This window comes from Leptodactylus fuscus, chromosome 6, assembly GCF_031893055.1.
Source record: "Leptodactylus fuscus isolate aLepFus1 chromosome 6, aLepFus1.hap2, whole genome shotgun sequence".
Lineage (NCBI taxonomy): Eukaryota > Metazoa > Chordata > Amphibia > Anura > Leptodactylidae > Leptodactylus > Leptodactylus fuscus.
In genome coordinates this window covers 83,624,623-83,652,457 of record NC_134270.1, presented here as the reverse complement: position 1 = coordinate 83,652,457, position 27,835 = coordinate 83,624,623, and the positions used below count along the sequence as shown (strand labels likewise).

Sequence of the window (27,835 nt, the reverse complement as noted above, 5' to 3'; positions counted from 1 at the left end):
TGGGGTCCGCGCAGAAAATGTGGAGAGAAAAGTACGTCATGAACTATTTTCCTCTCCGCATTCCTCCCCATGCAGACTCCCTAAACGGAATACCGAACGCAGAGGTGAACCAGGCCTTAGTGTGCATTGACTCCTAGGACTAGGATATCTGTGATAGAATCAGTATCCTCACATGTACCCCTGTATTTCAGCTGTTTGCTCCCTGTACATTTAGCAGCAGTTTGGTAAGTAGCTGGGTGGTTGTAGTGAGACATGTAGTTCAATGTGGACAGAGTGCAAGCACTTGTAGAATAAGGACACTTACTCAGTTGCTGCTATGGAAACATAAGTAGCACTGTACATGTAAATGTTTGCATATAGTATGTGACTAAGGAGAATATCTTAATAATGATATTCTACAATCTTTACATCTCATATATGTATTATTACTCTTCTTAGTTTTGCCAAAATTTACTGCAAAAACACACTCAATGACTGTCACTCCAGTCGGTTTCACAATATATATATTGTTAATACAACAACACTTGCATTAACATTAAGATGACCTACTCATGGCAGACAGTGGTGAATATAGCATCACAATGTTCCGTAGGGCTTCTGAATATTTATATGCCATTAATGATTCATTTCACTTATCACAATGTGATGTATTATATGTATCATTCTGTATCTTTCTTTGTATTTAGATGTAGATGTCATGAATGGTACATGGCACAAAGCTATTTCTTGAGACAAGATGAGGGCAAGATTGTGCCAGTTGTCACAACATTAGAATTTACTAGGAGCGGAGATCTACCCGAATTGTTTCCACTATAGAATCTTAATGGGGATTTTCTTACTGATGTAAGCTTCATAGTTTGTAATGTTTCGGAAGGATAGCTGGGACCAGTTTGATAGAACAGTCTCTCAACTTGGATGTGATTCTGGAAATTCACACAAATCTACTACTGCTCTGTACAACCTATGACATGTAGAGATGTAATACAGGACCCATAGCCTGTTGGGCCTTACTGTATCTCTGAATATCTCCAATTTCATACAGCAAGAATTTATTCAGACTGTCACACTGCGTCCATTTTGCATGGATTGTGTTTTGGCTGAAAATCCAAGTCTCATGACCTGAACTAACATTTCCATAGAATTCTGTGCAGCTCCTAGTTCAGGTCATTAGACCCCTGCTTGAAATGGGGCTTGAGACTATAATACAGTCTGTGTTACACAGACACATTACAGCCATCTGAATAGCAACTTATAATTACAAGAAAATACTGAATAAAACCAGAAACAGAATAGCATAGCAAGGAGATAATATAGTAGCATAAGCTGGAAAATTCAACCTATCATAGCACTATAAGCTACAAATTGAATCTTCAGTGCATGAAGCACATGGTATGGGAAAGGTCCCTCACTGTGGTCAGATGACTCACATCTGCTTTTCATTTTAGCTGAACACAAGGATATTTTTGTGTAAAGTCACAGGATGTTAAATTATAAAATAATTCCTCATCCCTTTTTCTGCATGTTTGCGGGTTCATGTTCATTTATTCATCCGAGCCTTCAAATGACCAAAGTAATCCTGTTGCCTTTTTGTTGCTGGGTGGCATTTGATTGTAGAAGAGAATTCTTGAAGGCTTCTTAGGATACCATACCCTGATGACCTTGTCCACATTCCTGCCTGGTTAAAGAGAGTAGGTACTGGATATAACAACAACTGCATAGTTACTTGGGATGGGGGTGGTGGGTAAAGTTTTCATTTGACATTGTGAAAATGTTAATTTCCATTTGTCACAACTGGTTTTATTTAGGAGCTGAGACAGGAATGGATAACAGTGTGATAAAATCATAACTGAAAATTTCAGTATAATCTGCAAATTTAGGGTGAGAGAAATGTGGTACACAGCTGCTGAGTATCTCATAGTTGTAATGCTGAGCTGCAGGGACATTACTGAAAGTATCTGGAAAATCATTAGAAACCAGAGCTCCCATTCTGTCAAGCAAACCCCCTATTGTGTAATATTGGTGGGCACCTGAGAAAGGTTGTCCTGTCTCCAAATACAAAATACTAAAGGCTATCCTTTAATTATTCTTATTCTCCTGATTAGATTGGCATTTTTATTTTTGGAATCTGACAACCCATTCACAAGATGGCCCATGAAAGTTTACATGTAAATGAACATAAAAAAAAAACCCATATTCATCTGTTCTTGGCATGCTGGTGTCTCCCACCACTGCCCAGTCCAGCAGCGCTCAGAGGCTTGTTCCAGCGGAAGTCTTTGCCACATTTTACCACTGAAGGAAAAGAACCCAGACCCATGTGATAAGGGCGTATGTGAACCAAACAGTGGCAGGAAACATCTGAGTGATGGGAACTGATGAGGGCTTTTTTTTTTTGTTTGGGGGTTTTTTTTTTTGGGGGGGGGGTTAATTTTTCACCTTCCCCAACTTCTTGGCAGAGATCCATAATTCCTGAACAACTCTTTTATGTATGAAATGTAGAAAAATCTTTTTGCAGCCCCTTAGGTCCATATCATATATAGAATTTACATTTATTATATGCAAAATGAAGGTACCATTTTGAGAACCAGGTTTATCCATATTTATCTATTAGATCTGGCAAATGTTAGTGACTCTTCATAGGATCCATGTAATGACTGGTGGGTAACAAGTGGGTTTAAGCACTTAATTTGCCTGGATCTTAGATAGTAATACCATGTGTACTTTCCTGATGTCAGCTCTGCGCTGCTCTTATGGTCAGTGCACACAGAGTTTTTTTGGCACTGATTCCACCTCAAAATCAGCCTCCAAAAAAAACCTCCCAATAGAACTCTATTGAAAGACTTTTTTGGAGGCTAATTTGGAGGCGGATTCAGCATCAAAATCATCGCCATAATACTCTATGTGCACTGACCGTTAAACTGTCCTAAAGTTCATGATGAACCTGGACACACATAAACATCACTGAACTTACAAAGCAGGGTGCTGCAGAAAACAATCATAAAAAAAATTACAAGCCTATTAAAACATACCATTTATTTTCAAGTGACGGAAATGGGAAGAATGCGCATCTTCACCTTTAACTTGGTTTGATGATCACATATGATATTATATCTGTTAGTCTATGATTATTTATTAATTGATTATATATGACATGTTAATGCATGTGTGACACCAACTCGGCTTGACTTCTTTTTACCCATGATCTATACTTTGCTGCAGGAGGCCATTAAATTGTTACCCCTAGGAGTAATCCCAGTGTTGGTGACAGCTGACCCTGGTGGGTCAAGAGACACTAGTTCTTGGTACTGAGATTTTGTATAATGGTAAATCCAGGCAATAGGTGTCAGGATTTTCTATCAGGCTACTGCACCTTTAACGTTACCATGCCAACCTGGGAAGCTTTTGCAGTTTCAGAGGCTACCTGTCTTATTCCAGTTAGGGCTCGTTCACATCTGCGCCGGCACTCCGTACTTCAGGTTTCCGTTTCCTGCATAAAACAGAGCAGGAGACGGAAACCTGCAGGAGGCTTTCTCACCCATTCATTTGAATGGGTGAGAAAGCTGTCCGGCCGTGAGCGGCGGTGAGCGTTTTATGCTCTCCGCCGCTAAACCGGGTTTTATAATCTGGACACAGAGTCGGACATGCAGTAATACGTGTCCGGATAAAAAAAAAACAAAAAAACGGTTTCGCGGCGGAGAGCCTAAAACGCTCACCGCCGCTCACAGCCGGACCCGGTCTATGGTTTCCGTCTTCTGGCATGCAGAAGACGGAAACCATAGTACGGAGACCCTGAACGCAGGTGTGAACCTAGCGTTAGCAGTTGAGAAGGTCTACACTACCTACCAATAAGTATTTGGACACCCAAGCAAATGAAGATATCTGCAGTGTCATGTCTTACGCCGTTAAAGAGGACCTTTCACCACTTTTGGGCACATGCAGTGTTATATACTGCTGGAAAGCTGACAGTGCGCTGAATTCAGCGCACTGTCGGCTTTCCCGATCTGTGCCCGCTGTAAAGAGCTTACGGTGCTGGTACCGTAGTGCTCTATGGTCAGAAGGGCGTTTCTGACCATTAGCCAGGAACGTCCTTCTGCCTCGCGGCGCCTATCGCGCTGTGCTTTGGAGCCGGGAGGAACGCCCCCTCCCTCTGCTCACACAGCTTGTCCATAGACCAGCATTATCAGGAGCGGGAGGGGGAAGTTCCTCCCCGCTCCACAGCACAGCGTGATTGGCGCCGCGAGGCAGAAGGACGTCTCTGGCTAATGGTCAGAAACGCCCTTCTGACCATAGAGCACTACGGTACCGGCACCGTAAGCTCTTTACACCGGGCACAGATCAGGAAAGCCGACAGTGCGCTGAATTCAGCGCACTGTAAGCTTTCCAGCAGTATATAACACTGCATGTGCCCAAAAGTGGTGACAGGTCCTCTTTAAATACCGTGTAGGAAACAGCTTTGTCATTAGTCGCATGCAAGATGCCACAAAGTGCAGAGTTGTCCGACTTCGAGAAAGGAGTCATTGTTGGGTACCACGGAAATGGTCAATCCTTAAGGGACATAGCAAGCAAACTGAATTACCCAAAATCGACAGTGGCCTATGTGATTATGAAGTGGAAGGTGAACGGTGACTGTCAGAATGTGACCCGAGTCGGCAGACCCCCGAAACTGGGAGATAGAGTCTGAAGGGTGCTGGCCATAGAAATTCAGAAGAACTGCACCCAACCAATGGCTCACATACACCAGGAGTTTCAACAGGCATCCGGGTGTATTGTGTCCATCAATACCATCCGTAAGGAAGCATCTGCTAAGTCCTACCAACTATTGAATATGAATAAATGTTGTTTTTCTATTCTATCACAGGTGTCCAAATACTTATTGTTAGACAGTATATATAAGACTACACCCTCCTGAGACAAGGGCTGATTAATTTAGTTTGCTTCCTAGTTTGACTCTCTCTATTTTGTCCATGTGTACCTCTTTGCTTATTGACCCCTGGCTTGTTTATCGGATATTGCTTTCGACTCCTGTTTCTGCTTATTTAATCTTCTCCTGGTTTTGACCCTGCCGTATGACTTTTCTTGTCTACACACCACTGTGTACGTTTTAGTGAATATTGGTACATCTCTCTGGTGACAATTCAGATTCACAGATTCAGAGCATGTCCATCTCTTCTCATAACAAGCTCTGGTGAAGGCATCTGAGGTTTGGTCTTGGCTTACAGAAGTGTACTAGTTTTACTGTTCGCAGTTATCAGCCTATGTCTTGTATACTTTTATTGTGGCCTTGCATCTGCATCTAACCATAATAGTAGGTCAGGACAGACAGCACAAGTTCAGAATTGGGTAACAGATCAAACACAGCTATTCAGTAAATTACAGAAACAGGAGCACCTGCACAGGAACTAGCAAGCTATAGCCAAAATTGTTCCTATGGGAGAAGATGTGTTATATAACCAAGTAACACTAAGGATAGTCTGGGGAAAAATTAGCCTGTGCACACACTGTCCCTTTTAAAGGGATTCTATCATTAGAATGCCCTTGTTTTTAACTAAGTACACGTATTTGTAGCCTTAAGAAAGGCTATTCTTCTCTTACCTTTTTTTTCTGATCCAAGCTGAGATTCCTGAGAAATATCTTCTTTCTTCCAAATGTAGATGAGTTTTCAGACAGCACTAGGGGCGTTCCTTTACACTCAAACAGCATAGGGGGCGTCCCCCGTGCTATCTGAAAACTCTCCAGTGACGCCTCCATACTCTTCTCCACCTCTTCTCCTGGGTCACTTTTCTGTCTTCATCCAAAAGCGCCGACTTTACATATTTGTCGGCCATTTCCCTGTGGCCAAACAGGAGAGGACTGGCACCCATTCAGATCAGGTAGTGGTAATGGACTGCTAAAGAGAGTTCAACAGCTATAGTAACTGCTAAGTGACTAGTAAACCATATCACCTAATTATGTATCTTCACAAAACATATTCTATAGTCACTATACTATTATACACTCAGCTAATCGTACTCATACTGTACTTAGATATCTTCTGTATTACTAGTTGTCTTTTGCCTTGTGGATTTTAAGAGAATGCAATAAATGTAATCATTCTAATGAATTATCAGTCGGAGTTTAAGGCCACACTACGCTTCTCAACGCATGTAGGAAATGTCTGGAGATGCCCATTCAACTACTTACTGGCTCAGAAGGGTCATCACTGTAGCTAGTGCTTGGATGGACAAGCATCTCAGCCATTTCCTGTGTCCTAAAAGACACCAAGCAGTGTAGATCAGAGGGAACCCCAGAGCATCAGCACTGGAGCAGTATGGCAGTTGGTGAGGGGGGATTATCCTTTTCATTATTTTCTTATGTTCCCTTGACCTCATTTAAATAAAAGATTAATGACTGGAAAACCACAGGAAATTAAGAACCAAATAGCAAAAGTAACAAAATTAGGTATTAAGTGTAAAGTGTAAATTAAGAAATTACATAGAATAAGACTTGAGCTATAGGGATACTTCCTTGCATGTTGTGTCTTACCATAGGAAGCCACCATTTGTGAAATCATGTAACCAGATGGCAACCAGTTCATGATACGCAAATCTAAAGATTGTCTTTTCCAATAATTATTTAATATGCTTATCGGGCATGTGAACTGCTTTTGAAAGAGTTTCCAGGACTATGATATTGGTGACGAATCCATAGGATAGACCAGTGTTAGATTGGTAATATCTGACACCTTGGACCCTCCAAGCAGCTGATCTTGTGGAACTTGAGTGAATACCATTTCCTCTTCAGGAACATCATTGTCATGACCATGCTGCAGGTCAGTCCCAGCCAAATGATACACTGTACGATCTTGTTCTTGCTCACCAATGAAAAGGCCACATGACTTGTCCAAACACTACAGCCCCCTCAATCAGCTGACCTATCAGAACTCCACTGATCTAATCTTGATGACCAATCCTAAGGACAGGTATTCAATATCATAGTCTAAGAAAAGCCCTTTAAGTCTCGGTGTGCTGATTCAGTCATGTCTACTCAATACGTAGACCAGTATGTGGAATAAGTGAAAAATATGTGTAGAGGGGGTAGTGAAGCATGTGCTTTGGGTGCTAAGTGAGCTGAACTGAGCTGAATTTTCTTCTTGGGTAAAGGAATGTCTATAACTGACTAAATACATTTGTAGAGCTGCTGTTTCACTGGGAAAACCGTTAAAAGTAAATTATTTACTGTGACTTCTTGCATATTTTAAGAAGAGTTTATGTTCTGTTCATCACTGATGAATGTGACCGTGAACACTGAAGATTCTAGTAAATGTCTCTGCCTTGGGCATATTTGGTCTCATCTGGCTCGGTATCAAGCAGGCATTCTTGCCTCATTCCTGTAAACAGTGGAGCAATTGACAAATAGTCATACTTTCCTAGCATGAAAACTGTTAATGTTAGAAACTCCCCTGTGCCTCCTCACAGTTGGCATTCACTGAAATGTTCACATATGTTGTTCAAATTGTGGGGTATGAGGGTGCATACAAATGTAAAATGTAAGACGTAATGCTGTATCTGTAGAACCTTCTCTCTTCCTTTAATATTATTTTTTTTACTCTGAGCATTATAAGATTACATCTACTTGGAACTAATACTGTAAAGGGGTTGTTCTTTGTAGATAATCTCTACTTGTGAGAAAGTTCTCTTGACAATAAACTTATCACAAAGTGTCGTGCTAATACCCCTAACAGCTGTGATCTGTTGGAAACCAATCAGCAAGTCTTTAATTTCCATGCAGCACCACCAAAGGTGAAATAAGGTATTACACAATGTCCACTCAAATCAATCATTTATATTTGTAATACTGTACAGGTGACACACTTTTTATAACCGTTCTCCACTCTGGCCACAAGATAAGGCCCCTCAAACATCAGACATCCTTAAAGGGGTATTCCCAACTCACCCATTCACCAACTTGCTGTGTGCTCTGTTCACTTCCTGGTTTTTTGAGTAAATTGAAGGGCGGGGTTTCACTTGCTCTGCTAGTTCTCTTCATAGCAGTACATGTTTGAAGTCAGTAATGAGGGATGGTTGTAAATAAATTAGCACAGTATCACTGAAAGATGCACAATATGAAGCTGATGTAGCAGAGCTGGATTTGATAGGTGATGAGAATCCCAAACTTACATGCTACAGGACCAAGAGTCAGCTTACAATAAACTCAGTTTTAGGTCTGAGTTTACGTATCAGGCTCCCTGTCTCAACCCTTATCAGTAAAATTCAATTAGCAGACTGATAACTGGAAGAGGTAGATAAATGGCTCAGAAATACAAGCTCGCTCCTGAGCACTCAGCTCCTCCTCCCCTCCCTGAGAGCAGGGAGCTGCATCACTTGTCCTGGGCGGAGAAATAAGATCATCGCCAGGTCTGTGGTTATAGAAACGCAGTGTAAACAATGAAGTGAATAATCTCAGATAGCGGCCAAGCAAAGCAGTTTTGTTGAAGCAATGTATTTAGGAAAAGTCTTAAATCCACATAAGCTTGCAGTATAGATAGGATCCTTGAGATGGGACAACCCCTTTAAAGATACATGGAAATGGACACCTTATTGGACACCTTCAGTGTTTATTCCATGGTTAATAACCAAAGTACCCTAAAATATAACATTAAATTTTATGATCATTAAAAACACATGAGGTTGCTAGCAGGAATGTGGGATCGTTCAATACAATACAGTCATGTCCATAGAATATACTAATTACTTCAATGAAGTGGATTTTTTCCATTACGTTTTCCAATACGTTCAAATCTGTGGCTCCATTCATTTTCTATGAGAATAACTTATGTAGCCGGGCTTTGTACTACGAATGGAGCAGCAATGTGCATGCACAGATGGCTGATCTGTTCAGACAGGACAAACAGAACCCCATTCTATAAATTGGAGGGGGTTCCAGTAGTCAGACCCCTATTGATCTGCTAGTTATGCAAATCTTTAGTAAAATATAATCTTAACCAGGGCAAAGATCCAGTTTGGTGCCCCCACACAACCTTTACCACCGCTTAGAACTTAGAGGTAAAATAATTACATTACATTAATAATTAAATAATTGTAGGCAAAAAACTGTATAACTTTAAGAAAAAACATTACACTGTTTTAATTTCCCCATGCTGTGACACGTGCCCTCACTCCTGCTTTCCATTTCACCCCAGGGGAATTGTAGTGATGTCTTGTGCGTCATCCAATGACCAGCTGAGGCCAGTAATTTGCTGTGGCTGAAAATGGGCTGTCACCACTTCTGGTATTGTGGGGATGGGAGTGGTGGCGCTGGAATAGTAAAACAGTTCTTTCATGTCCTACAGTTTCCTGCCATTCATAATTTTTTAACGATTATGGGCAATCCCTTTAAAGGGAGTCTGTCAGCACAAAATTGAGAAATAAATAGAGATGAGCGAGTACTGTTCGGATCAGCCGATCCGAACAGCACGCTCGCATAGAAATGAATGGACGTAGCCGGCACGCGGGGGGGTTAAGCGGCCGGCCGCCATCAAAGCGGAAGTACCAGGTGCATCCATTCATTTCTATGGAGCGTGCTGTTCGGATCGGCTGATCTGAACAGTACTCTCTCATCTCTAGAAATAAACTAATCACAGTACCCTTGTAGCGCAATGATGTATTTCTTATTCAGGACCGCTGCTCACTTCTTGTAAAAAATTGTCCTTTTATCTCTATGCAAATAAAAAGGGCTTTAGGGTTTTGTTTTCCATGCAATGGACTTTAAGGCGTTGCTTCCATCAATGTGTTTAACTATCTCCTGCTGCTTTTTCTCCTTCCCCAGCCTATTATGAAAAAACTATGATCCTGGACATCTTTAATAGTAGTGGTAAAGAGAGTAGACACAGAAGAAATCAAGGCAAAGGAATAGTGGTGCTTGTGTGTTATACAAGCACTAATCCAGATGTGTGGGCATGCTGCTATATATAGTGCCATACATCAGTGGTCAGTAGAACAAAAAGTAATCAACCACTTTCAATGTAAAAGGGCTATTATTCAGGTTTTTATTATGATTACTATTACTTATTATTGGTTTTAATGTCTATCATATAATGCAATGTGAAATAAAGAGTGAAAAGTGCCCGCTTTGTACAGAGCCTGCTGACCTAGCTGAAATAAATAAATTTAATCATATGACATTATTTTGTTCCTCAGTTATACAGCTACAAAACCCTGAGTACAAGTTGTGACCATTATATTGAATGTAATAAAATTAATTTCTTTGTAGCAAGGAGAGTTATGTTCATGCTCATGTATTCTGGTCATAGACCGTGTAAGATTAATTAGATTGTATGCTTTTTAGGTAGCTACTCCGTAAAATGTACTTTTATACTATCTAATAGAAAATGACATTTGTCAGTGTGACTGTGATAAATCTGCATAGATTGGAAATAAAAGACGATGACTTAGAAGGTTATATGTTAGATGCAGTTTTTAGTGTATTTGTGTAAGCTTGTAATATATGACAGTTTCATTTAACTACTACAACAGAGTTTTCGGCTTCACAAGGGTTCCTTAGGCCCCAGAGGAAATTATTCTGAAGGCCTGTCTTTCAGTTATACAGAAAATATGCAGGTTTTATTGCTCTTAGGCTAAATCCCCACATTGTGGAAACGCAGTGCTTAATATTTGCAGGGCAAATTATACTTCTTAGTAATACCGTTTAATATTCTGTATGATGTACTGGGAAGATGGAAACCTAATTCTGAATGGCAGGGAATTGGAGAAAAACTGCGTTGGGGTGACTTTCTTACGTGCTTTGTTTTTACAGTGTTCACTGTGCAGCTACAATGACATGTCACATATATTCTAGGGGTCGGTACAAATCTGGAGGTACCAAATTTATATCTTTTTTACATTTTAACGCCTTATAAAAAAAAAATCCAAAATTTCTTTGTGTTGCCATATTCTGACACCCATAACTTTTTTTATATCTCCATGCACAAGGATGTAAAAAGCGTCTTTTTTTTGTGAGGCCAGATGTACTTCTTAGTTATACCATTTTATGACTTGCGCCTTTTTGAAAAGCGGCATAAGATACACAAATGCTCTCATTGCATGGGAAGCAACAAAAACATATACCTATATCTTGAATTTGGAAAAAAAATCCTATTTGATTTATCACTAAAGAAGGGTTCAGTGAATGAATGTGCATATGAAACTGGTGGGTTCGGTACCTCAAACAAGGTTAAGAACCACTGAACTAGAGGATGTCTCTTTTCTGGCTTTTAGTGGTGAGTCCTAAGCAGGGAACCTGGTCCTTCATATCCATTTGTACTAATAGCAGATATATATATTTATTAATATATTAACATATTATCAGTATATATAAACTGGTTATTTAAAAATAAATAGATTAGACATAGACCTATCGTAGCAAGTCATTGATTCGAAAGTCGGCTGCAAAGGGAAGTGCCTTCTGATGGAACTTTGGGGCCAGTTTCTACCAAGATTATCCTTTGGTAATGTCATATAGTGCTGTAATATACACAATACAAGACATATACTGGCCAGAAATTGCACACACATATGGCAGCTTATCCATTAAAGTTTCCTAATAGGTTAGGTATGCTCTTTACAGATTATTTGTAAATTATTGTTTAAGTATGTTGTGTTATTATAATTTTCTTTGGCCTATAACACTATAGAAACTAGGGAAGGACGTTTATTGATCAGATAAGAATCTTATGTAAATCCAACTGTGAAGCTGCAAACATATGATACATGATATTGTGGTTACACAAACATGATGTCTGCATGTGCTTGTTTATGATTTTACACTGTTTAGTCATTGATTTTTTTTTTGTTGTTGTTGCAGGCTTACCATAGAAGATCTGAACATGAGCCTTTTACTTTTTGGTGTAACTGCCCTACACATCGCCATCTTGATCATCCTTTTTGTTGCCACCCTTGACAGTGTAAGCAAAAAATAATAAAATTACTACAGAATCAACCAACTACAAGTATCAGCAATATATATAATACAGAAAAATACATGAACTTTTTAGGTGGGGCCCCTGTACGTAAAGGGAGCCTTCACACAGAGTTTACACTCGCTCATTCTGAATGTAAAACTCGTTCAGAGTGAGCGGCGTAAAAAACAGATCTCATTGACTTGAATGGGTGCCGGCATACGCACACTACTCATTGAAATCAATGGAGGCTTTTTTTACCTATTGCTTTCAATGTGATATGCACGTGATACGCCTCTATCTTCGCCTGGAACGTCCTCTCCTTGTGTCTTCTTCTGGCGCTGGCTTCAAACTTTTAGGCATGCGCAGTGGGCTCTGCTGTCAGGTCTCAGGCATGCCCCATGCTTACCCCAGCTTACTGTAACAGCAACCACAAGAAAATGGCCGCTTACACCAGTTTACTGTGTAAGCGGCCACAGTAAAATTACCGTGGGCATGTGCAGTCGGCTCTGCCCAAAGCCCAACGGCAGAACCGACTGCGCATTCCTAGAAGTTTGAAGTCAATGACTGAAGAAGACGCAGAGAGAGGCTGTTCCAGGCGAAGATAGAGCACTGGAGAGTTCTCTCGCAGCATTGAGGATGCCCCGAGAAAATTCATTTACATACAGAAGAAAACCGGGATTTCTACCAAACGGTGGCACGGAGAAGACATCTAAAAGTAGGAGAAGAATAGCCTTTCTTAAGGCTATTCCTACATGTTAGGGACAAAAAAATAGCATTTTAATGACAGAATCCCATTAAATGCTTCTAAAGAAAACCTTATTTAAATTCATGTTACTCTGAGTGGGGATTTAGGTACAGTCCCTCCACGAGTGATCAAGTTTACAGACTTACTCTGGGGGAGCACAGTGGTGGATATACGTTATTATTTTGGATAACGTTCATGTATCAGCAGACTCATTGGCATACTAGGATGTTTTACGCCATAGAGGAGAGTTCTAGCCTGTGCTACATCTCATTGTTGTCTTGTTGCAGAATAAATTTGGAGTCAGTCAGACACATCCCATGGTACAGGGAAGGCAACATACTACTAAATATAATAACAAGAGGAAGAATTGTAGTAATTTTATTGTTTTTGTTGTTTATTATTTTTTATTATTATTATTATTATATTTTTTTATAATTGGAGATGCACATTAATTCTCCCCTTCTCCCCCCATATTACACACAAAAATAAAACAACAATTAACACAAAATAAGCGCCTCCACAAATGTCTGAACCAAATGGCTTTTGGAATGTGGGAAGATAAAAAACAAAACACAAAATAAGGGGCTTAAGGGGTTAGACATGTTGTAAGTGACTGTCTCTGAAATAAGAATTTGTGTAACATATTTTTAGCATATTTGTTTTTGTGTCAGATGACCACTCACATTTTATAGTTCATTTCAGAACGTAATGAAGACATCTATGTGACACAAGCATTCTTAGACCTCAGTTGTCTTACATTCCATATTTAGTAGAGTATTTACAACCCATTCATGCCAGTTGGTGACATTAATGTAAAATATTTGTTGGAACATTTATGTGAATCATCCAGAGCATGCACAGTCATACAGTAAATCATTGATTGCACAGAAGTTACACTGAGCAAATATGGTAGCGGGTATTCATGTGATTTAAAGGGTTTGTATGCCTAGTTAGCTTTCATTTATAATGATAGAGATAAAGCATCATTATAATACATATTCACATTTTTTTTTCTATTATTCAGTTATTCTTATTACCCTTAGGGTAAGTTCATGCAGGGTTTTTTGGTCCGGAACCTGAGGTAGAGGCCGCCTCAGGTTCCGGACCAAAAACCGGGTAGCCGTGACTGAAAGCCGGTACACTGCAATGAATGGGCATAGTCCGAAGGAGGGAGTGTCTTCAGGCCGAACCATGAGGCGAAATGGCCTGAAGAATGAGCATCTCGGCTCCCGGAAAGAAGACCTAAGCGGCTCCCATTGATTTCAGTGGGAGCCGTCTTTTTGGTCAGGATTTTGACGCGGATATGGCCTCAAAATCTGATCAGAGGAAGTTACAGAAGTCTGAGGCCTGATCCACATCTGTATTCAGGTCATTCCGTTCGCCTATCCGCATGAAATATACGGAAAGAAATGTCTTGCAAGTAGCACTTTTCTATCTGCATTTTTCATATGGAAACCACACAGACCCCATTATAGTCTATGGAGTCCGTGGGTTTGTTTAGGTAACCACTTTTTTATGCAGATAGGTTTCCATTCCAGGGGGTCCCCAAGTGGACTTCCTGAACAGAAACCCAAACTGAGATATGAACTGGGCCTGACCCTTGGCAATAATATCCTAATAATGTACCACCAATTGGTAATATGAAACAACTGTGTTAATAAAGAATGATACTTCTATTTTAAAATGTTTAGTGTGTCTGCTTGTCTGCTACAGTATTACAAATAAGCATCATTTAACAATGTTCTTAGAAGTTGATTTAAAACAATTTGACTGAAAATTACATGTGAAGCAGCAAATGCTCAAAATTTAATTTGTATGTATGTATGTATGTATGTATGTATGTATGTATTATTGGGAAAAAGACTGGGTTAACATGATGGAACCTTTCTTCCTAGCACAACAACACTGGGCAGCATGGTAGCTCAGTGGTTAACTTGTTGCCTTACAGCACTATGGGGTTCAAATCCGTTCAAAGGGGTATTCCCATGAACATAATCATATCTATATTTGTAGATAAATAAAGTTAATCATTTTTGCAAATATAAGTAGATAAAACTTCTGTGGAGTTTTACAGATTTTCTCTAACCATTTTAGAGGTGACAGCCTGTTGCCTTGATCGGTTGCCAATGGATATGACCATGAATGCAGAAACTTTCTATGGTCTGGGACTTGTCAGGAACTTTTCTTATTGTAGATCGGTTATCATGAAGCGGCAGTACATGTATCAGAAGATATCCAGCCACAATAAGGACATCATGACTGTTTTTCTGATCTTAGGAAGATCTTGCATTCATGGTCATGTCCACTGGCAACCAATAAAGACAACAATTTTGTGCCACAAGATATTTAGTGAAAATCTTTAAAACTCTGCAAAATGTTTAATTACTTATTTTTGCAAAAATGTTTAACTTTTAATTATCTACAAATTTAAAAATGGTTATGTTCATGTGAATATCCCTTTAAGGGTAACATCTGCAAGGAGTTTATGTGTTCTGTTTTTGTTTGGGTTTCCTCCAGTTATTCTGAGCCCCTATATGGGACAGTAACTGACCATGTCTATAGGGTGCTGCAGAATATGTTAGCCCTTTACAATTCTAGGAAATTAATAAATAATACTCTTATATGTTGAAAGTTTCTGCTATTTGTCTGCCTGAAGTATAAAAGCAAATGTGCAAACTAATCTTCCTGTCTTCATTGTGTATCCAGTCCTGGTGGGTGCTGTCAGAAGATGAAACTCTGAACCTATGGCATGACTGTATCTTCAACAACATCTCACAAAGTTGGATGTGCACTTCAGTATCTACAAATGGTAAATGTCATCATAGAGCGCTGGTTTTTCCTCATAATTATGAGACTGATACCCATGAAAAGACATTTCACCTATGTTAGCATTGAGCCACTTAGGGTATATATTAGGGAACTGAGTAATTGCCTAGAATTAGTGGTTGTCATTGAAATATTTTTTTTAGAGGCAGTACATTATTAATACATTGCAGACCATTCAGCTGACTTTTATATCAGACTATATCTGGAGTTCATTGACAACATGGAAACATAGAAGCATAGATTCTGCTATATACAGCAGACTGTATTCTGCATAGCAGGCACACGTAAAATGACATACTGTATATGCATACAGTAAGGCAAGTTATTATTGGAAATGAAAAATTTATGTTTTTATTACTATTGAAAGGTGGATCTTTGCTTCAGACTTGGGAATTTGTGTTGGTCTTCGGTTTGTACTTTTACCTTTTGTGATCTTGTTATAGTCATTGAATGATCAAAAACAAATTCTTACTGATATAACAAAATTGGTTTGAAGGTATAAAGCTCAAATATTAAAGGTTACCTATCCTAAAAAAAAATAAATCTGACATACAATAACAAGATATCAGCAATTTTGATTAGTGGGGATCTTGGTATTGGAAATGAAGGGGCAAAATCCTTTGCTTGGCCTATCTTCAGGGAGTGGTGTGAGCGGCTACAATCTCATAGAAAGCACAAGTTCATACAAAACACAAAACTTCTGACCTGTCTCTATGGCATGTCAAAAGATTTTTTATTTCTTGCTGCTAGGGTCATATGTTCATAATGGCTAACAAGTCTGAAGGAAATGTTCAAAATGTGCATGAGCCATGTTAACCAACAACTGCTCTAGGAAAACTCTTGAGAGCCATCCTAAAATATTCCCCATAATAAAGACTGAGTGCCGGGGTGAGAGCTAGGCAGGGCAGACAAATATCTTCCCCTGATGATGCTTATTATTAGTTGAAACACATGGGAAGAGGAATTTTTTTTTTGGCTACAGTGGACTTGTCTTTCCACTAGACAGACCACGCACTTGCAGTCAGATATGACTTAGATCAGGTATGACTTACATACTGATGGAGACATCAATTAAAATATAAGAAGCTAGATGGGTTGTATGTGCTTAGAGATAGTCAGCGTTTATTGAGCTGCCAATGTCTATCCACATAAGTATATCCTGCACAGAGGTGTTACGAGACAGCTTGGATAGATTGAGTGTCAGTGGATTAGTCTACCTTGAGTGCACGGTACATGAGATCCACCCTGACTTCTGGAGGAGATTTAGGGAGCTGGTCTGGAGCGAGATAATTGTCCTGTGCACTGGGGAAGATGTCATCCAGTTTTGATGCAATGCTGTCCTCACACATTTAGAAACTTTCACAAGTTGAGAATTATCACCACAGTAGATGACAGATGACATACACTAACCAGGAGACACATTCCTAGATTTGCACAGAAGTGCAGCCCTTGGATTTAGTACAAGTGATCGTTTTGTGGGTCATTTCTCCTAGATAACATCTTATCTTATTACTTTAGTGCCAGGGGAGCCATAGCTTTCACGCAGTATTTACTTTTACTATGTATGTGTATATTTTATAATGAGACTATTAAATGTTACGTTTTAAGTTTACTTCATATCCCCAACTTGAGGTAACACACATTTTCACCATTATTTCAGTTATTTCTTCCTTAATAATGGCAGTCAGAGTATTCCACGAATTATATGTATGCTTGTTATAGAGAACAATAAGCAATTACTTTAATGTCCTGCACAGAAGAAGTGGACAGTTGATTTGTACAGTAACTTGTATATTGCCTTCCTCAGAATGGTTCCATGCGGTACAGGCTCTTGTAGTGCTCTCAGTCCTGTTTTCCAGTTTTGCCTTCATGCTGTTCATGTGCCAGCTCTACACCATGGAGAAAGGAGGGCTCTTTTATGCAACAGGCGTCTTTCAAATTCTTGCTAGTAAGTACTGTATTTTTGAGACTTCGGATAAGGCCCACGTTGCTTTTGATCACACTTGTTCATGATTGTAAGATGCATTGCAATTCAGCTTTATTTAAGTTAATGAAAACTAACTTGTAATAATAATAACCCATGGAAGAAAGTAACTATGTTTATAAACCTGTACAACTCTTTAAGAGTAAGGCTTTTTTTGTTGCAGATTTTGTTGCAGTTTTTGAGCTAAAGCTAAGGGGACATTCACACGAAATAATGCAGCACTGATTCTTGCACAATAACTAGTGTAAGAATTAGCGCTGCAAAACAGAATCCCATTGAGTTCAATGGGTTCCGTTTAACGTGCATAACACATTGAAAGTAATGGGAGGATTTTAACACATTGATTTCAATGTGTTCCGCGTGGAAGACGGAACCCATTGAACTCAATGGGAGTCTTTTTATCAGCGCTGATTCAGCCGCGAGTTATCGTGGCAGAATCAGCGCCACTTTAGTCCGCGTGAATGACCTCTTATGCTTCTACCTTCTGCTCAATCAACTCACGGGCTTGGCTCAAAAAAACTGCTACAAAATCTGCAACAAGAAAAGCAGCGTTTCCGCAACTTGGGGCCTCAGCCTAAGGCCCCACGTTGCGGAAACACAGCTTTTTTTTTTTGTTGCAGATTTTGTCGCGTTTTTGTTGAGGCAAAGCCAAGAATGGCTACAAAAGGAATGGGGAATATAAAGAAAGCTTTTATACTTCTACCTTTTGCTCAATCTGCTCCTGGCTTTGGCGAAAAAATACTGCAGCAAATTCTGCAACAAAAAAAGCTACGTTTCCGCAATGTGGAGCTGTAGCCTAAATTAGGCTAAGACCATATGTTGTTGAAAAGCTGCTTTTATGTTAAGTTTTACTTTTGATTTGGGGTCCCCCTACCACAGCAAAATTGCCCCTTTCATGGTCCCCACACTGTATAACTCCCTATTTACACTGCTTACACTTCATTATTTTGATAGTGATAATCTCTATGTGTGCATTGTGCCTCCCTTCAGCAGTATCTCGGTTTGCTTGCTATTAAGATCTAAGAGGTTAATTGATAAAGATAGGCTATCAATCTTTGAAACTGGATAATTCCTTTAACATTAACATATTGATTAACTCTTTACTTGTATCATTTGTACAGGTCTGGCTGTGTTTTCTGGAGCAGTAATCTATGCAACCCGTGTGTCAGAGTTTCATAAAGATAAGGGTGAAGGAGGGTCCTTTGGTCACTGCTTTGTATTGGCTTGGGTGGCCTTTCCCCTCAGTATGTTGAGCGGCATCATGTACATCCACCTAAGAAAACGGGAGTAACAAAGAGACATTTCCTTACCATAAATGAAGACACATAAAGAAGGAGCATTGGACATACCTGTTTTTTCCTATGAACATGTGGCTCGTTGGACTTCAATTATACTTATAACATTCTTTATTACTCCCGCAATACCAGATCACCACATTCCCCGAAATAATTGTCAGATATTATAAAATATGATTTGGCAGAATAGGCTTCATGAACAGACCACACACTTGCACCCATCAATGTGAAAATAAATCTGTTGCCCGGAAGAATCCGTTCTCTCAGTATAATGCTGTATAAGATTTATTTTACTTACTCTTGCCAATATTATTTTGAGAAGTGCTATCATATGGCAGAGGAAGGTAAGGCAGCAGGCAGGTGTAACTTTAGGCTGGGTTCACACCTGTGCTTAAACTCTGTTCAGGTTTTTCGTCACCCAACCCGTTCAAAAAATGTGGAGAGAAAAGCGAGGCATGTAGACTATAATTATAATTCTAGTATATGGGGTCGCAGGTTTCCGAAGGTAACCTTTTTTTTTTTTTTTTAAAGCGGATTAGGTTTCCGTTCGGGGGTCCGCAGGCCCCCAAACAGAAACCCGAATGCAGATGTGAACCTAGCCTCAGCAATGACCTTGGAGATAACTTCTGTTTTTCCTACTACTGTAAATATTTTAATAATATATGTATGTTTTTACATTGAAGACTGAGAATATAAAGTTATTGTTTGCATTCATATTACAGCTCTAGTTTAGATCCACATTAAAAATTATATTAGATAATTACATAACTACAAACTATATAATATAGTAATTTTACCAAATGTAACCCCTTCACAAGCAGGACCAATGCCATAGTAATGTAACCCCACTGTAAGCAGAATACAGCAGCCAGAGAGAGGAGAGACTGTATTCAATCAACACAGGTTCACCATGTTCCACTGGTGATGTCTGTAGGACTCTGCCTTGAAACTCTGCAAGTTATGAAAAGTATGCCCAAGCTTATAAGGAGAGATGCTCATATAATACACATGATATTATAATGTTAAAGGGGGCTTTTGAATTAGTTAAAACCCCTCCATAGATATTGTTGTCATAAAGTTGAGGGGGTGTCTCTAGCAGAAACCCAATAACAATGTAAAATTCTTACTCCATCAGGCTTAGCCCATCCATGTGTCACGCGGTTGGTCATTCATTTAAATGGACATCTTGCAATACTATATTGCTACTTCTTGTCAAATATAGTTATTAGCCAGTGATTTCTGAAGTAGACCCAAGTAATCATCAGGACAGCTTGTCTTAATGGGCACAAGCCCCATAATATCCTTATGATTTAACACAGACACTTATGAGGTAGATAAAACTGAAATCGGAGGTTGTCCGCTGCTGTAATAGCAAGTAATTTATGCAGGTGGAGTGATACTGACATGATAATATTCCTTTATTGGTACTTAACCACTTCAGTACTGGGCCAATTTGTGGTCCAGGACCAGACACATTTTTTTTTTTTTTTATATGTGCGGTTTTGAGGTCTGTAACATTTTTCTCGTATGTCTCATTGAACTAATTTTTTCGGGGACACATAAGCCTTTATTTTTATGTTTTCATTTTTGAATGTGTTTTTTAATTTTTTTTATATCCAGGAAAATATAAACAAAATAGGAGGGAAATTGTGTCTGGTTTAAACTTTTTTTTTTTTATTTAATAACACAAAGTGCTACTCTAAAACTTTATAAAAATAGTTTTTCCTCTCCTTTACGGTAAGGTTTATTTTGTATGGTGTTGTTGGGGGTGGGGCTATATCCTTTAATAACGGCGTTTTATTAGTGTATTATTTTATTTATTTTTTTATTTTCATTTTTTTAAAACTTTTTTTAATATATATATATATATATATATATATATATATATATATATATATATATGTATATGTCTATTTTTTTTTTTTCAGATTGTGTCCCCATAAGGTCATAAGAGACCTTTGGGGACATCTGATCACTTTTTTTTTTTGTTAGGGAGGCTGAGTGATTTCCTACATTTAGCCTCAGTTGCAGGAGGAATCCAGCCTCCTGCACACTGTTCTTTAAACTTACAGAGCTGATCTGGGTCCTGTAGGACCCAGCAGCTTTTGTAAGACACTGAGCCTGCCGGATCACGTGACCTCCAGGTCAGAGGGCGGCCGCATCATGGCGGTGCCCATAGCCGTGTATACCATGCTCATTGAGCACTGTATACACAGCAATCGAGAAGTCAGGGAAGGGAATAAACCTCTCCTGCCATCTCTCTGGGAGCTCCGGCTGAAGTTACAGCCAGCTCCCAGTGAAAGCAGCTGCTGTGTTCTGATTGGACGTACCGGTACGTCCTGTCAGAACTAGGCAACCACTATCCAGACGTTTATAGTCTATGGGCGGTCCGGAAGTCATTAAAAACAGGCAACGCTTTTCAACACACAACAGGTGTCTTCATCAGGCCAAACTATGAAGGAGACATAAAAAAAACTAGATACAATACTTGTAAAAGGTAGAGAGGTATAAAGCATATAATATAATTATCGTATTTTTCGGACTATAAGACGCACTTTTTTTCCCCCAAATTTGGGGGGAAAAGAAGGGTGCGTCTTATAGTCCGAATGTGGCGCCTGGCATCCGCTGTACTAGAGAGACGTATGCCGGCAAGGGATAGACGCCGGGGCCTGAGACATCGCTGCGCTCCTCTGCCCTGCATGAAGCCAGCAGCGGGAGGAGTGATGCTATTCCGCTTCTCCATCCCCCCGCCGCTGGCTTCATGCAGGACAGTGGAGCGCAGCGATGTCTCAGGCCCCGGCACCTGTGATGGCGTCTATCCCTCCCCGGCATCCGCCTCTCTAGTACAGCGGATGCCGGGTCAGTATCGGCGGCCCCTTCTCCCCCGGGGCCGGTCCCCACCGGCCCCGTACCTGTGAAGTTGCAGGCCGGCTCCTGCGCGGCGATAACGCAGGAGCCGACCTGTTCGGGTGACAGCCGGGAGCTTAATGAGGCTCCCAGGCCTGTCACTGCTGTATTAGTATTGCGGCTGGTCTCTATGACCAGCCGTAATACTAATAGACAGAATGTCCCATAGACGGCAATACAGTTGTATTGCCGTCTATGGGACTTGCAATCAAGTGACCGCAGGTTCAAGCCCCCGGGGGGGAATAAAATAGTAAAAAAAAAAAAAAGCTTTAAAAATATAAATAAAAGTTCTAAATCACCTCCTGTCCCTAGCAAAAAAACCACTCTATGCATCCCCGTACAGCTGCAGGGTCACCTGTCAATGTGGCCTTGCAGCTGTTGCAAAACTACAACTCCCATATATTAAATATTTTACCATTTTTTGCTTCAAAATTTTTTTTCCCTATTTTCCTCCTCTAAAACCTAGGTGCGTCTTATAGTCCGAAAAATACGGTAAGTACAATATAATGTATAGAAATAGGTTGGTTACATAGTCTAGACCAGGGGTGCTCAAATTTTTTAAACAGTGGGCCGGAGGCAGAGCAGGTCGCACAGACATCGGGAGTGGTGCCCTCCAATAGGTAAAGTGAAGTGCGCTCCGTGGCCTGGCCTGAGCTCCCCAGGAGCTTCATTATAAATGCACGCCTGCCGGCGTTGTCGGGCCAGACAGAAGTGCTTGGCGGGCCGCATGTGGCCCGCGGGCCGCAGTTTGAGGACCCCTGGTCTAGACATTGTATTCTTCTCCTCTTTTCTAGACATTGCATTGCATTTAATTATATGCTTTATCTATTACATGTATTGTATATATTTTTAATATCTTCTACATTGTTTGCCCTGACGAAGATGCTGCTTGTGTGTCAAAACGCGTTGTCTGTTTTTAAGTACCAATAACGTAATATTATGTCAGTACCACGCCACCTGCATAAATTACGACCTCACATTCCAGTTTTTTCTACCTCATAAGTGTCTATTTCAGTACCAACAACTCATTGGAATGTGCTGCAGCTGGCTTCAATCTAAGGTAGACCACTAGTTTTCCTAAGTTGGTCCTCACTTTCTAATGAGTCCCTTGAGGCGCCTTGATATAATTTTTTCTTTGTACTGACATTTATGATTTATCATGTCATTTGTTAATATCTTGAAAGTGACTGCAAACAAAAGCATCATTTTAAAGAAATGTAACTTTTTTTAAGAAAGTAAAGATAGAACATTGCCTGCTGTACGGTATGCGAAGAGTATTCTGCACAGATGCTTAACATTCATGCCTGGTAGATTGAACTCCAGTTTGAAAGGAAATACTGGAATGTCTGAAAAAATTCAAAGGGCACTGGAGGTTTTAAAGTGTTAAATTTCACAGTATACCTATAACAGGAAAAATAGAGAACACAACCCTATATGCAATAATAGTCTTACTCTGTAAAGTATATTTCTAAATAAAAGTATTTTTCTAATCTGAAGTTTTTATGATCTAGACATATGTTTTATTACTTGAGCATAGTTCTTTATACAGACACTTTTATCCTTATTAATGACTAAACTTGATAACAACTTTGATGTTTTGGCAGCATTTGTGACATTAATAAATACTGTAATTTAGTTCATTAACAAATTGTGGCTCCTTTATGTGAAACCCTGTGCTGAAAACCCTTTTGTTTCCCTGTTTATTGCAAGCTGAAAACTGTACACTGTTTGGAGTAAGTATTACAGGCTCTTGTATAGTGCAGGGAAGATGAGGTTGGTGTGGGGGTCACTTCAGACAGACATATTTTGGGTCTTTAATAACAGTAATTCTGATGTCATATAAAAGAGGAGATTCTCAGGTCATAGTTCAACAGGTGATATGTCTGAAAATAAAAGTAGAACTACGATCTTGATATCATATGAAAGATGGGGAACTCATGTCTTCTGACAGTCATTGTTCTCTGTTATTAAATGCCCATGGGATATCTGTTTGAAGTTCTACCCCCAGCCTCAGCTTTACTGCGCTATATGCGAGACCACCCACCCATACTCCTTTTTTGAGCAGTATACATATTTCACCTAACAATTTAATTTCAGTGCAGGATTTCACAGAAAAGAGTCTAAATGTGTTAGTATAGTATATATTACAATATTTATTAATATACATGCTGGGAGAAAATCAAAAGATGTTCAAATACTTAGTTATGATTTTACTAAATCTTTTACACAATTATATCAGATTGTTATCTATGTCATACATACTGGTCTGTTGAAATTCTTGCTGAAGTTTGCTTTTAGTTTATTACAATATACGGTAAACATAATTGTGTATTTTTCTACTTTAAAGGGTACCTGAGTTTTCAATGGAACTTACAAATCATGCAGAGTCTTCCTGAGGACAGAGCTCTGTTAATGTCTGACATTATAAAATGTTCATTTATTCTTTTTTTCTGGGGATAATTGTCCAGTTTTGCTTGTATCTCGATTTACTATGTTTGCTTATAGCAAGTGGACGGTTACATAATGTAAACAAGTGGGCAGTTACAAAGTGCAAACAAGTAGGTGGTTGCATAGTGTAAACAAGTGGGCAGTTACATAGTGTAAACAAGTGGGCGGTTACAAGTGGGCGGTTACATAGTGTAAACAAGTGGGAAGTTACATAATGTGAACCTCTGGCGGTAGTTTACTGAGCAAAACCTCCCATAAGGCTCAGGAGTGTCCACAAAGCCACATACAATCGTCTATATATTTCCATGCTAGCTATGGCACTATATGGCCAGATCATATATATGCAATGCACTATATTTATTGAATAATGCCTGTGACCCTACACAAGCCTGCGGTCTGCCTTTGACCAACACAGATTTGGTAAAACTACCTCACTAGGTCCAGTGAAGAGAACCCGCTGGGGTTTATGGAGCTGTGAAGAGTCAGGAGTCTTTGCAGAGAGAATAGCTGTGAATGGAGCTGCTGGAATTGTCCACCTATTTCAGTCTCTGCTCATAAGGACATACAGTATATTGCCTAACAACCATTAGTACAGAGCAGATGTAAGAGAAAGGAGCCCCCTAGTGGCAGGAGTTTCAAAACAGTTTTTACAGTGGATTTTATTAATGAGTGATTATTATGTTCAGTATGCGGTATCCTATGAATTGAGCCGTTGTGTGAGCATTTAGGCAGGGTTCACAGCAACAATGGTATGCAACATCTGGCTGCTTCTTTTTTTAAAGTAAAAAGTCCAAACATAAAAATCCTCCAGAGATATCCAAAGTCCATGTGGTCTCTACAGGCATTTAGGAGTGCTTTGGGTTTTGATGTAGGATTCGCAGGTTAAAACTGTCCTACTGCTTTTGTCAGTTGCCTAAAAATGTTAATTGCTTTGTGGAAGTGCCTTGACAAATGTAACTAAATATATTTTTCTTTAAAGCGACCAGCAAAATATGTGGCCAATGTTTTCTAGGACGAAATCACAATGTGCCATTCATCTGTAGGGAGTCTGCCAGCATTTGTCTTTGTGCTTACTAAACCAATACTATTTACATAACCGAAGGCCAAGATATAAAGGCAACAGGTCATTCTTTGTTGTAACGGTCCAGTACTGGATAGGAACTGCATTTGCGACCTTCAAAATGTATTATGACACAGGTACAAGTGACAAAAGAAATTTTCTGAGAGATTCTTCTCCTTGCACATTTATACTGCAACAATCTTGTTCTACCAATTCCATAACTACTCTAATGGATTGATATTTGGCAACTGTTCATTACATGAAATTACATTATAATCTTAGTGTACCGTCACTCGGTCAAGGCGTTCAGTGCCAGGAAAAGGCTTCTCATAGCCATAATACACATAAATAAATGAATTTCCTGCACTCGAATTTATGCTTCCAAATACTGTGAACTTTTATTTACATCCGACAAAAAGACGTTTCGGTCATATACAGACCTTCTTCAGTTTGTCGGTGGAGTATTGTGGAAGGTGGAAGCTTGGAATGTATCCAGGTCAGAAGGTGGAAGCTTGGAACTTGGAATTCCATTTGGAAGCATAAATTCGAGTGCAGGAAATTCATTTATTTATGAAATTCCATTAGCCAGCCCAAGCTTTCACAATCCAAGGCTTTATTAAAGATTGAGTGAAGTAAACTAAACTTGCTGTGTTGCATGAGCCAGCTTGAGATGATGTATGTTTTGTGACATTAGAATATAGAAAGATTATGCCCATAAAAAAGTGGGATCAGAGGATAATCATACTCATTAGGAAGCGTGTGCACCTACACAGGCGTACGGAGACTTACAAGCCATTTCTGCTCCGCTAGGGATTATGGGTAAAAAATATGCAAATCTGTTCTCCAGGATGTAATTAGGAGAACAGTGCCTCTGTTTCTATTCCAAAATAGAAATACTAGTTTGGCAATAATCATGAGTCATGACAACGAGTCATGCATGATGTTAGGGTGGCTGCCCCTAGAGGGCAGCAAACATAGGCACTGTTCTCCTAATTACATCCTGGAGAAAGATTTGCATATTTGTTACCCATAAAAAAAGTAGTCAACAACATTTGACTAGGTAATATGCCTATTGTGTACCACAGACATATACCTGATATCATTACAATACTACCACCAAACTGAGTCACTGACACAAGACTGCATTGACCTATGGATTCACGAGTTACTCCAAATTCTAACCCAGGTCCATGGTACAGAAGGATTCAAAATTCATTAGCTCAGGCAATATTTTTCCAAATTGCATCTCTCTAGTTTTGGTGATCCTGCGCCCACTGTAGCCTAAATTAATTTAGTAATATTCATGGAACCTGATATAATGTAGCTGACATTTGCTTTGTAACATGGCTGTTAGGTTTAAAGCCTAATGCATACAAGGAAAACATTCCCAGTACCATTGCACTCTTTCACCACCAGCTAAAACATTGAAAAGATAATATTGACCCATAGATTTACATAAAGCTCCAACTAAGTATCAATATATGAACAAGACCAAAAAAAATCAGTATTAAATCTAATTTATTGTTACAAAGTTTTTAATATTAAACATGATGGTATCAGGAAAACACAAACACATAAAAACATTTAAAAACAACACATGTTAAACAACAAGAGTGGAGGTCACATTGGAATGAGCAGCTTCAGTAGGTGTATAATCTGCTGGAATAGAGAAGTCTCAATTAGGTGCCCTGGTTTCGTGATATTGTGAGCAATAGGAGCCTCTATATACAGTCCTATGAAAAAGTTTGGGCACCCCTATTAATCTTAATCATTTTTAGTTCTAAATATTTTGGTGTTTATAACAGCCATTTCAGTTTGATATATCTAATAACTGATGGACACAGTAATATTTCAGGATTGAAATGAGGTTTATTGTACTAATGTGCAATATGTATTAAACCAAAATTTGACCGGTGCAAAAGTATGGGCACCTCAACAGAAAAGTGACAATATTTAGTAGATCCTCCTTTTGCAAAGATAACAGCCTCTAGTCGCTTCCTGTAGCTTTTAATCAGTTCCTGGATCCTGGATAAAGGTATTTTGGACAAACAATTCAAGTTCAGTTAAGTTAGATGGTCGCCGAGCATGGACAGCCCGCTTCAAATCATCCCACAGATGTTCAATGATATTCAGGTCTGGGGACTGGGATGGCCATTCCAGAACATTGTAATTGTTCCTCTGCATGAATGCCTGAGGATTTGGAGCGGTGTTTTGGATCATTGTCTTGCTGAAATATCCATCCCCTGCGTAACTTCAACTTCGTCACTGATTCTTGAACATTATTCTCAAGAATCTGCTGATACTGAGTGGAATCCATGCGACTCTCAACTTTAACAAGATTCCCGATGCCGGCATTGGCCACACAGCCCCAAAGCATGATGGAACCTCCACCAAATTTTACAGTGGGTAGCATGTGTTTTTCTTGGAATGCTGTTTCTTTTTGGACGCCATGCATAACGCCTTTTTTTTTATAACCAAACAACTCAATTTTTGTTTCCAAAATGAAGCTGCCTTGTCCAAATGTGCTTTTTCATACCTCAGGCAACTCTATTTGTGGCGTACGTGCAGAAACGGCTTCTTTCTCATCACTCTCCCATACAGCTTCTATTTGTGCAAAGTGCGCTGTATAGTTGACCGA

At 39.5% G+C, this 27,835-nt stretch overlaps 1 protein-coding gene across 1 annotated transcript in view; it reads left to right on the top strand.

The window, feature by feature from the left end:
* The window catches only part of EMP3 (epithelial membrane protein 3 (MAM blood group)), a 32,591-nt gene extending 13,349 nt beyond the window's left edge, over window positions 1-19,242 (top strand). Inside the window, exons 2-5 of the mRNA XM_075278601.1 lie at window positions 11,836-11,935; window positions 15,384-15,486; window positions 17,311-17,451; window positions 18,609-19,242. Of these exons, the coding sequence (XP_075134702.1) occupies window positions 11,858-11,935; window positions 15,384-15,486; window positions 17,311-17,451; window positions 18,609-18,778 (492 nt within the window). The 5' untranslated portion in view covers window positions 11,836-11,857 and the 3' untranslated portion in view covers window positions 18,779-19,242. The remainder of the gene's footprint in view (window positions 1-11,835; window positions 11,936-15,383; window positions 15,487-17,310; window positions 17,452-18,608) is intronic.
* The last annotated feature ends 8,593 nt before the right edge of the window (window positions 19,243-27,835 follow it).